Below are 12,374 nucleotides of genomic sequence, written 5' to 3' on the forward strand. Positions count from 1 at the left end.
AAGTGCCTTGAACCTTCATCCAAAAACACATAACTCCTAACCCACGTCAGTTTTCTTGTTTCCACTTTTAATTCTGCCATTTTCTCTTAATATTCAGGTTTTAACAAAGACAACAGGGCTATTGCTCGCCAAATCCCAGCTAGGAATTCAGAGCACAGAAAGAATCAAAACTACAGCAAAAAAATTATCAATCTGCACAACTAACTTTAGAAAACAGTTTAGTACAATTTTGTTATGAAACTCATTTACAGGAGGTTATTCACATGTACTTATCAAATTTGCTCCTGATAATACATGAAAACACGGAACTAAATAAACTGCACAGTAAGTCCAAGGCAAATTATATACAAAGAAGCAAAACAAATTTTTAAGTAGAATATATTCATGTTGAAAGAACTAAGATTGAAAGAAGACAAGGCCACTTTCTTGTAACGCCATGGCAAGGACGAAAACTAACAGCCGTATTTTTCACCTGCAATAAGGTTGACCACCAATCAACAACACTGCTATGACAGCCACATCAAGAAAGGCCACACTGTACATATGAAATGCTTAATGCAAATACATACACCAACTGGAACCACAAATCGATTCCAAAGCAATGTCAGGTATGACTGTTTCCTGCTGGGAGAGGCTGTCAGGACACAGGCTTGCTCATTACAAGGGATGGTGCACTAATTCTCGCGTTACCAGACTAGGTGGAAGGTGAACCAAAAGTGAACACGTGTGAGAACAGGCACCAAACTTAACAGGAAATAACATTGTTCAGGTGCGGCAGCAAAGTACGTACGGTGGGGAGCACTTACTTACTTCACGTGTTGTGTGAGCGGAGTGGGAGAAGTTCCTGACCCCAGCTCTTTCCAGCATGCCTCTTCTATAAGCTTACAGGTTTTAGATTCTCTAAATTGTCACTACAAGTGTCTGCTAAATGAAGCATTTTACCAAGATAGCAGGAAAGTAAACTTAAAGAAACAATGAGCTTTCTTGCCAAAGGCCAGCCAGGAAGCTTACGAAGCCCCTGACCCAGAGCGGGGCTCAGCCCGCCTCCGTGAACGGGGAGCAGCGGTTGACTGTGGGGACAGAGCACGTGCTCCCCGAGTGACAGGAGTGTTCAATCCCATCAGCAGAGGTCTGGACACCAGTGGGAGGGACAAGGGTAACAAAGAAGTAGCATGTTTAAACCTTTGGCAACCAAACATTTTTTTTAAAGCTCTTAATAACCTGCTTCAGTAGAATTCCTGATGAACACAAAGCCCTCTTTGCTTAAAAAGCAGATGACCGAAAAAGTTTCAAATGGTGCACATTCATCTTCAGGAATGCCTGCTTTCTCCCCCAAACTAGCTAGGGCTGCACAGCATTCACTACAAACGGCTAGTTCAAACAATGGTCAACTGTTACTAACACAGATTCTCAGTCTGTGATACCTCAACATCAGTGTGTGTGCGCTTGGAAAACTGGACTTTGAAATTAGGCAGCCCTGCCCTCATCCAAGTCTCTCAAATCTCCGCCCACCGTGGCCACTTCCTTTCACAGAAGCACAACCTCTCTAACCAGATCTTCCACTACAGCGGTGTATTTGCGTCACTTACGATGGTTTCCAAAGATCATAGGAAATCTGTCAACTCTCTTCCTGTTCTCAACTCCAAGTATTTGCACTCCTCTCCTGTCTTTCTCTTTTTAGAGCATGTTTCTCTCCTGCCTAAAATATTGTATCTGGTCTGCCCTATCTGGTTCCCAAGCTGCCCGGTGACCAGAATCCCTTGGGAAGATGCTAAACATCCAGCTTTTCATGAGTTGGATTCTCTTGGCGATCTACAGGCTTCCACAAGCCACCCCAGCACTGATCTAATACTTGGCAACCACTGGATTTGTAACCCACCAGTTGCAGGAAATTCACAATATGCTGGGGGCATCTGAATGACATTTCAAGAATTATTCTTTCATTTCACATTCTTGCATCTCACGAAGAATGAGAATTTTAGCTAGAGAACTATGTGCTCGCTACAATAGGCAGACGAACTCGTCACAGAAATGTAATATCCTGTGCCAAGGTGCCTCGTCTAAAAAGGTGCATGAGTGGAACTTCACCTAACAGAGCTTTGCTTCCCAGGGTCTTGCCCAGGACACTCCAGTTGGTTTAACAGGACGAGAGGCATCTGACCCAATGCACTGACTCGCTTCTCTCAGGCCGCCTTGGCTGTTAAAGACGTCTGTTTGCTACAACAATCTTTGAAAGGACCTGCCCTCCTCCCACCTTTTGTTTTTTTTAAATGTAAGGTTTGTTCCGTTGAAAATGATTAACATTTTAAGCAGGGGAAAGAAAAGCTGTCTACCAGATTAAATTTTAAAAGGATTCTGTTATTTGCTATACAAATATACATTCCAACTTTTACAGCATCCTCTCCAGTCTGACCTTTTCTACAGAAGAACAAGAGATCAACATTTTAAGTCTTCGACTATGAGGACATTATTACTGATACACAAATGCCTTCTGAAAGCTTTTGCAACTGACAAAAAGTACTGAAGATGACCAAGAGGCCCATGTGTTAGGATACATTTTCTGTTTTCCAACAGCACACAAACTCCTTTAAGGAAAAAAGTAATCTTATCTGGACAGTCCTACTAGCTGGTCATCCGAAGTCTGCAGTAACGCTGTGGCTGACAGTCTCATTTGGCTCCACTATAAAAGCCTCCTCTTCTTTAAGCTACTGTCCTCCTCCTCCAGTCCCCTCTCGTCCCAGCCTGAGTTCCTCTTCGTGTGGTGGCTCAGAGAGCCACGCCTCTCCTGATCCCCCTCAGTGAAGGCCCTGGTCTCCCTCCTGTGGCTGAGTGCCCCCCCTTCCTGGGCACGTTTACTCGTGGAAGCATTGGTACTAGCAGCTGGAGCGTCGCACTGCGCGTGAGGTCTGTGGTTGTTCACAGCAGCTCCCTTGGCGGGGGGCTGCTGCCCGATACTGGTCGGATCCTGGTGACTTCCGGGGAAGCCTGGCTCTCCCAAGGGAGGCGTTGCTCCGGGATACTGGGGGCTCGAGGGCTGCAGCTCACTGAGGCATTTCCCTTTGGCTTCACAGCCCAAGCCCATCCTCCTAAGCAGTCGTGGGTCCCGAAGCCGGTCCTGAATGGGTGGCCTTTCAGGGTCCTTTGCAGTAACAGTGACAGTGGCTTCTTTGGAGTCAGAGGGTGAGGGGTACGGGGAAGAAGCAAAGGACATCTTGGCAAATGCACTGTCTAGCTGGTTGCTGGGCACTCCGCCCTGGGGTGTGGACGCCTCTGGGGTGACAGCAGGAGGGTGAGCCAGACCTCTCTGCAGCACGGGTTTGAGTTTCAGGATCTTCACCGCGTCGCGCCTGTAGTTTTTGCCCCAAGTCTTAATGATGGCACCACGCTTCTGTGCGTCCTGAATCAGGTGATTCCAGTGCTGGTTTTCCTTGAAACAAAGAGAAGGAAGAAGATTACATCCCGAAGAAACACTTCACATGCTCGGGAAGCAGAGGCTCCAGTTTTCACTTCTGAACAAACGGTAAGTATACTTTCGTGAACAGATTCTCAAGAATCCACTACTCGTTAGACAAGGCTGAAAGGAAAAATAAGGTGGAATACAGAACGATAAAGCCACGCTGCTAGAAAAGAACACTGGGCACCACCTCTAAGAAAGAACTTCCACCATTTTACCACTGTTACTCAGGCCACGTGGTGAATTAGCTGTCATGCAAATCTGTACCAACTGCCGGTAGCCTCATGTAGCTATCTAAACTTCAATTAAGCAAAATTAAACATTCATTTCCTCAGTTGCACCAGCCACATTGCAAGTGCTCAGCAGCCGCACGTGACCAGGGCTAGGATCCCGGACAACACGGACACGGAAGGGCTGCGTCATCCCACCGAGTTCCCTTGACACTGCTGATCCTAGAGTCTTGCCTGCCTCCGGCCGAGGCTAACATTCTGGAAGAGGAAGGCTTGGTTTCAGAAAGCTCTAACTTTTGAGTGCATGCTGACTGTTCTAGAAAGAGGTCCATAGCTTTCATCAAATTCCCAAAGGCTTCCCAAACTCCAAAGGGCTAAACGATCTTAATCCGCTGAGATAACTATTCCAAAGATATTGTCCCACTTTTGTCTCTTTTCTAGAAGAGCTTAAGTTATGAAAAGCACATCTAAAGGGAAAAACAAAACAAAACAAAAACCCAACTCACGCATCTCTCCTCTCTTCCTTTTAGAGTTTCCTCAGCAATAAATTGCTTCTTTACAACCATCAGAACTTGGGCCTCTTTAGACAGAAGAAAGAGAGAGTATGAGGGAGGAAAAAAGACGGAGACTGAAGGAAAGAGAAGAAAAGGATAGCTCTCCTCATGGGGGCTCCTGCACTATTCATGAAGGTGGGTAAGGGTATAGCAGTGAAGCTGCATACATAGTACTGACCTGCTGTGTGACCTTGGTCAAGTCACTTGACCTCTCTGAGCCTGTTTCCTCACTGTAAAGTATGAATAGTATTTTATTTAGATGACTCTAAAATGTGCTTTGAAAAAAAATAAAATGCCCTTTATTTTCACGTTTTACCATTTCTGACTTTGGGGTGCCTCTTGGCCAGGCAGCAGTTTCCATGTATGTAATCCTGGAGGAATTCATGGCTGGGTGACTACAACCTCTTGACTTTTAGTCAACAAACCGCTTTTAAAAAGAATGAGTCCTGGCTCTTGCCTGAAAAATCTTTCCACAGACATCCTCTGATAAGACAAGAAAGTATCAGCACTACAACTTGGAGAATGGAGATCAGAAGCTGGAAAAAACCCCGGGGACCACAGTGGGGTCGTCTCATGAGACGCCTCTGACTGCACAGGGAACGGTTCGAGCGTGAGCAAGGGTAAATGGGATGGTGAATGGGGACGACCAGAGTGTTAGTCTGAAAGTGAGATGCTTTCAGGGGTATCTTAGTCTATCTATTTTGCTATATTTCCTATGTATGAACAAGAGTGGTATGACACTGGGTTGGCCAAAAAGTTCATTCAGACGTTACAGAAAAACCCAAATGAACCTTCTGGCCAACCCAATAAAAATCTGTCTAAAGTCTAAAAAAGTTCTTTCAGTAACTATAAAACAAAAATTTTAAGTGAAAATAAAGTGTCACAGTTCAATAGTAGAACATAAAATAATGATGCCCATTATATAACTAATGGCTTCTTGGATTTGATAAACTACGCCAGCAATGCAGACCTCACAGGGTCTTTTAAAGTAAGTCGTGCAAATCAAGTGCACGGTACGGTGACCGCATGCACCAGGAAGGTGCATATGAGCAGTACCAGGCTCAGATCCCTGACTCAGGAGAGCTCTTGAGAGTCCTACCCTGTGCTGGAACGCAGATGTAAAGCAGATGGCCTTGCTGCTATTTCTGCCAATTCTACTGCACCTAAACTTGCTGTTTAATCCAATCCCTAGATCACAAAAACAGTTCTGAGAAGGAGCTATTAGTCTTGATTTCTCAGAGGAAACCAAGTGCCTTAATCACTGATTCCATCTCCATAAGGGAAACTGGGCTGAAGAACCAAAAAAAAAAAAAAAAGAGGCTGGGGTCCGGGGAAGCCCAAGGACAAACACGTAAGTTGGATTGCAAGGTCCAAATGATAAACTGGAAGTTTTTCTATTCTGTTCTGTCGGTCTCTTTTTGTCACACTGGCTTCCCAGAGTGAAGATAATAACGTCTATACCGCAGCTAGATGTCAATGGGCTTCAAATCTGCGTGACGGTGACTCTGGGGCTCACAGAGACTTCCTCGGGGGGATGTGAGAACGTTTTCTGGGAATCAATTTCCAAACCTCAGCTTCCAAACCCCAGTTCCCTATGTCCTCCTGGGGCTTTTCTGCCCTTCCACTCCATCCTTCACAACCACCACAACTCTCACCTGTCCCAAATCTGACCACAGGGCGCACGGCTAGGGGAGGTAAACACGCCTGGGTGTCAAATAGAGGGGGTGGTCAACAGAGGGGCGCCCGTGAAGGCTCCCGCTATCAGGGCATCTAAGAGACACAGCTCTATAAACATTTTACTTTTCGGGTTTGAACATTATCAAAATTCAACTGTGTGAAAATAATAACTATTAATACGTTACTCAACTGACAAGATATCATTTGTTAATACTCAGATCCTTATGGTCACAGGAAAATTTTTTAAAGAACTCTTTGAGGTAACTATAGATTCACAGGAAGTTACCAAAACAGTACAGAGGTTCCACGCACCCTTCACACAGTTTCCCCAAATAGTTATGAAAACCAATTCTTTAAACTTTCAAATTTACATGTAAATTTTTTGTGGCAGAAAAGCCTAATAGTCATATTAACAGAAAGGCTTTTAATTATGAAAATATATAAACTACCCCCACTGAATTTTATCCTAAACAGTATAAATGGCAATTCAATTTTAAAGAGCAGAAAGAATAACACTGCTCTCTATTCCACTGGATATATTTAAGAGTGGCATAATGGATTTATTTTTAATAGCTTTATTTTTAAATGTCAAATATTTACAATACATTAGAAACAAAATCTTTATCAACACTTACGATGAAAAATTTTCAATATAAACTTAAAAACGGAGGATACACAGCTTTTAAACATCCTTTCAAGGGGGTACACAAACAACAAAGGTTGAAGACCACAGATATAGGTAAGAGTTGAATGAGAAAGATTATATTTGTGCGCCCTCTGGTGGAACTAACCAAAACAGGGGAAAAACCTACTGAGTTGGCACCTCTCCTGAGATAAACCAATGACTCTGTTAAATACAGAAATTAGAGAAACTGAGTTATTACACCTAATGAGACAGGCAGCAAATATATGCTTTATCTAGCTGTGATTCACCAAATTAAGCTGCACTATTTGTCGACTACAGATGTAAACTTGCCCCTCCTTCTGGAGGAGTATCTGTACTGATGGAGGAGCTCTGATGCCACTCACCCCTCAAGGGAAACAGCAAGCAGTGCTGCTCTAAGTGCCAAGACAGAAATGAAGATCCAACCACTTCCCTGCACATTCACCCTCTCTCTGGCATGAAGCTAGGCTAATAGCCACATTTACTGAGTGTTTACTAAGTGCTAACCAATCTTCTAGCACTTTACATATATGGGTTTACATGTCTTCCTAACAATTCTACGATGCAGAATCAATTTTTTTTAAAGGTCATCTTGAGAGTAAACTACGGATACCTGGGTCTTGGGCTAAGAAAGGGTGAGTGGTTTAGGCATTACAAAAGCTCCCAGGAAGAAGCTGCTGGAGGACATAACAACCAGGGGGAAGAGGCTCATTATTGTTTGTAGCCTCGAAATCATTCCACCTTGATGAAAAATAAAAACAAAACCTCAACCCGGTATCAGTCATGATGGGCAAACTCCGGAGTTCTCTGGTTCTCTAGAATGTACCTACCATCAGGGTCCTCAAATGTCCCAGGATGAAGAGGCTGTACTTGGCTCGTGTGATGGTGACATTCAATCTCTGCAAACTTGCCAGAAACCTAAGCAACAGAAGGAAAAAAAAAGTTACTTCTTTCTTCAGAATGACTCGGCATGTCAGTGTAGGTGAGACACAGGCGTTTCAGACAGCTTTTCTCGGGCTCCTGCTTTAAGGTCATGGTGCAGGACCTGGCACAGAAGCAATTCCCATTAAGGACAGCAAACAAACAAGATGCCCAGTGCTTTCTTTCAAAGTGATGCATCTGTCTGTCGATTTCCTATTTTGACTTGGATGAGATATTGGAAATTTTAATGGTATGATTTTTAAGCCTTAAAAGATCCTAAAAATATGATAGTAGATCAATTATGACACATACCATGGAGAGGAACATGCCCCTGCAAAATATACTGGATTCAATAATCTGTTTCACTCTTATCAAGTGAAAAAACAGATTCACACTGTGACATGGGTTAATACACAAGGTACCAAGAGAAGCAGACCTAACAGTGGATCAACTTCACAACTTAAAAAAGAAACCTTCAAGATATTACTCAATTTTTTATATAAGAAAATAGAGCAAATGATGGTATTCTCTAACAGTGATTAAAAAGATCTAACTCGGGGGCTTCCCTGGTGGCGCACTGGTTGAGAATCTGCCTGCCAATGCAGGAGACACGGGTTCGAGCCCTGGTCTGGGAAGATCCCACATGCCGCGGAGCAACTAGGCCCGTGAGCCACAACTACTGAGCCTGCGCGTCTGGAGCCTGTGCTCCGCAACAAGAGAGGCCGCGACAGTGAGAGGCCCGCGCACCGCGATGAAGAGTGGTCCCAGCTCGCCACAACTAGAGAAAGCCCTCGCACAGAAACGAAGACCCAACACAGCCAAAAATAAATAAATAAATAAAAAAAAAAAAAAAAAAAAAGATCTAACTCTGGATCATAAACAAGCAAAGAATCAATAATGACAGTTACCCACCCAATTGAGCCTTGCATGGCATTTGCTCTGACACATGTAACAATAACACAATCTTTCTGACGACCCTGGAAGGCATCCACGGTATCTACTTCTGCTGGCCTATTTACGAAGAGAGAAACATATTTACTGAAAAAAGATAATTATGAAATATACATATTTATACAGTAGTATTTCTTAGATACTTTTTTAATGCAATCTTTTTAAATTAGAATAGAATTCACATAACACAAAATTCACCATTTTAAAGTACACCATTTGGTGGTGTTGAGTCATTCACTACGGTGTACAGCCATCACCGCTATCTAATTTCATAGCATGTCCATCACCCAGGAGAGAAGCCCTGTGCCTATCAGCCATCAGTCTCTATCTCCCCCTCCCCAGGCCCTGGCAACCACTAATCTACTGTCTGTCTCTATGGACTTTTCTATATGGGAAATTTCATATAAATGGAATCATAAAATATGGGACCTTCTGTGTTGGGCTTCCTTCACCTAGCATGTTTTCAAGGTTCATCTGTGTCGTAGACTGTAACAGTACTTCATTCCTCCTACGACTGACTATTAGCCTGTACAGATACACAATTTATTTTTTACCTATGTACAAATTTTGGACATTTGGGTTGTTTCCACTTTTTGACTATCATGAATAATGTTGCTACGAACATTCATGTACAAGCTTTTGTGTGAACCCTTTCTCAATTCTTTCAGGTATGTATCTAGGAGTGGAATTGCTGGGTCACGTGGTAATTCTATGTTCAACTTTAGGAGGAACTGCCAAACTGTTTTCTACAGTTTCTCACCAGCAATGTGTTAAGTATTCCAATTTCTCCACATCCTTGCCAAAACTTGTTATTTTTTTTTTTTTGTAATGATAGTCATCTTGGTGGGTGTGAAATGATATCTCATTGTGGTTTTGATTTACATTTCCCTAATGACAAATGATGTGGAACAGCTTTTCATGTGCCTGTTGGATTTTTATCTTCTTTTGAGAAATGTTATTCACATCCTTTGCCCACTTAAAAAGTTAATTATCATTTTATTAAGTTGTACGAGTTCTTCATATATTCCGGATATGACTTATCAGATAAATATTTTGCAAGTATTTTCTCCCACTCTGTGTGTTGACTTTTCACTCTTTTGATAGTGTGTCCTTTGAAACACATAAGCTTTTAATTTTTAAGAAGGCCAATTTACTTCTCCTTTGGCTACTTGTGCTTGGGTATCATATCTAAGAATCTGTTGCCTAATCTGAGGTCATATAAATTTACCTTTGTTTCCTTATAAGTTTCATAATTTTGTCTCTCAGACTCAGGGCTCTAATTCATTTTGAGTTAATTATTGTATACAGTGTGAGACAGGGGTCTAAATTCATTCTTTTGCATGTGGATATCCAGTTATTCCAGCACCATTTGTTGAAAAACTATTCTTTCCCCAATGAATAGGCTTGGCACCCTTGTTGAAAATCAACTGGCCATAAATGTATGGATTTATTTCTGGAATCTCACTTCTATTCTATTGGTCTATATGTCTACCCTTATGACAGTACCAGTGTTGACAGCTTTGTAGTAAATTTTGCAAGAGGGAAGTGTGAGCCCTCCAACATTGCTCTCTGTCAAGCTATTTAGGGTCTCTTGCACTTCCATGTGAATTTTGGAATAAGCTTGTCCATTTCTGTAAAAAAAGGTAGTTGGAATTTTGACAGAGGTAACAATGAATCTGTAGATCAACCTGGGGAATGGTGCCGTCTTAACAATATTAAGTCTTCCGATCCATGAACGTGAAATGGCTTTACATTTATCTAGTTCTTTAAATTCTTTCAACAACGTTTTGTCCTTCTGTGTATGAGCTCACACTTCTTTGGTTACATTTACTCCTAAGTATTTTGTTCTTTATGATGCTATTATAAATGGAATTTAAAAAAATTTTCCTTTTCAGATTTCTCTATAGTGTACAGAAATACAACTGATTTTTGTATACTGATCAACTCTGCTGAACTTGTTTATAAGGACCAGTAGTTTGCATAGATTAAGGGTTTTCTATATGTAAGAGTATGCCATTTGTTTTTTTTGTTGGTTTTGTTTTTTTGGTTTTTGGTGTTTTTTTGGCCACGCGGCGTGCAGGATCTTAGTTCCCTGACCAGGGATCAAACCCATGCCCCCTGCGGTGGAAGCATGGAGTCTTAACCACTGGACCACCAGGCAAGTCCCAGATTATGCCATTTGTGAAGAGACACTTTTACTTCTTCTTTTCAAATATGGATGCCATTTCTTTCCTTTTCTTGCTTAACTGCTCCGCATAGAACGTCTAATGCAGTGCTGCACAGAAGCAGTGAGAGGAGGCATCCTTCCTGATCACAGGGGGAAAGCTTTTAATCTTAGCATCATGTATGATGTTTTAGCTGTGGGTTTTTCATAGATGCTCTTTATTAGGTTGAGGAAGTTCCCTTCTATTCCTAGTTTGTTGACTATCTTTATCATGAGAGGTTGCTGCATTCAGTCAAATGTCTTTTCCACATTTATTCAGATGATCACCATCATGTGGGGTTTCCCCCTTTAATATGGTATATCACACTGACTGATTTTCATATGTTGAACCAACCTTGCATTCCTGAGATAAATTCCACTTGATTGTGGTAAATAATCCTTTTAATATGCTGTTGAGTTCAGTTGCCATTATTTTGTTGAGAATTTCTGCATCCATATTCATAACGGATATTGGTGAATAGTTTTCTTTTCTGGTGATGTCTCCATGGCTTTGGTATCAGGGTAATGTTGGCCCCATAAAATGAGTTAGAAAGTATTCCCTTCTATTTTTTGGAAGCATTTGCAAAGGACTGGTGTTAATTCTTAATGTTTGACAGAATTCACCAGTGAAGCCTGGTCCTGTGTTTTTCTCTGTTGGAAAGTGATTACTAACTCAATCTCTTTACATTTAATAGGTCTATCCAAAGTTTCTGTTTATTTCTAGAGTCAATTTGGTAGTTTGTGTGTTTCTAGGTGCAGAAACTTTTGAGTTAATGGATTTCCAATATTTAATTTTTAATTTTACTGTCAAGGTATAAAGGAGACAAAAACATGATCTTCACCCTATACATGAAGGCACTAAAAGGGTTAAATACTTTATTCTAAGTGAAAATGTGAATACATGATTCTCAGTAGAGTTAGAATTCAGATAACAAGTCATCCAACTAAAGGGAAAGGCCTGAAGAATTTCTCAGTCACTTCCATTGTCAAGTGTAACGGTGATGACATTTGAGCTGGCAGGAGGCACTCCATCTACAGGGGCTGCAAGTGTCACCACACTCCCTCCCAGCACAAGTCTATGCAGCCAGGGTCCTAGTCTCCTTGTTCTATACTACCAGGGTCTAAGACCACTCCCTAGAGTTAAGTTTCCTTTTCTTCTTTCCTTCTAGCCCCTCTTTCTTCTTTTTAATTCAACAGAAAAACTGGAAATATCTGTAAAAATAGAGATGCCTCACCCTTTTCCATCAAACTCTTTGTCCAAATCCTTCTGAATCATCATCTTCTGAGCCTTGTAATGGGTTATTATGCCAATGTTTCGGAAAGTAACATCCTTTCTTTTGTCTTTTATAAGTTTAATTATTTCCATTACCAGTTTTATTTCTTGAACATTTACATATGAGCTAAATAAGACGAAAACAAAAATACAACACATCAAAACTAATAGCAGTCCAATTGCTAAGTTAAGTTCCACTTTGTTTTCCACTACAGTAAAGGGTACATAGGTAGGTTTCATCTTTATTCAGTCAGCAGTGATTCAAAGAGGCTGTTATAATGACCATTAATATTGTACATATGAATAAATATAAAAATAACTGCCCAGTGAAACACGAAGTTCTATGACAGAAAAGAGGTTGGAGTCAAGTGATGTTTAGGCACCAGTTTCTTCATTTATTAAAACAGGGATAGCCGCAGGGAGAACGGAAGTATTCATAATAATAAT

At 41.5% G+C, this 12,374-nt stretch overlaps 1 protein-coding gene across 4 annotated transcripts in view; it reads right to left on the bottom strand.

The window, feature by feature from the left end:
- Window positions 1–205: 205 nt before the first annotated feature.
- SETX (senataxin) overlaps window positions 206–12,374 on the bottom strand; it is an 84,293-nt gene continuing 72,124 nt past the window's right edge. For all 4 annotated transcript variants that reach the window (XM_057547871.1, XM_057547869.1, XM_057547868.1 and 1 more), the window contains 4 exons: window positions 11,890–12,054; window positions 8,413–8,511; window positions 7,410–7,497; window positions 206–3,427 (listed from right to left, as the gene is read on the bottom strand). In XM_057547871.1, coding sequence (XP_057403854.1) covers window positions 2,681–3,427; window positions 7,410–7,497; window positions 8,413–8,511; window positions 11,890–12,054 — 1,099 coding nt within the window. In that variant the 3' untranslated portion in view covers window positions 206–2,680. The remainder of the gene's footprint in view (window positions 3,428–7,409; window positions 7,498–8,412; window positions 8,512–11,889; window positions 12,055–12,374) is intronic.

Source organism: Balaenoptera acutorostrata, chromosome 6 (assembly GCF_949987535.1).
Source record: "Balaenoptera acutorostrata chromosome 6, mBalAcu1.1, whole genome shotgun sequence".
NCBI classification, from domain to species: domain Eukaryota; kingdom Metazoa; phylum Chordata; class Mammalia; order Artiodactyla; family Balaenopteridae; genus Balaenoptera; species Balaenoptera acutorostrata.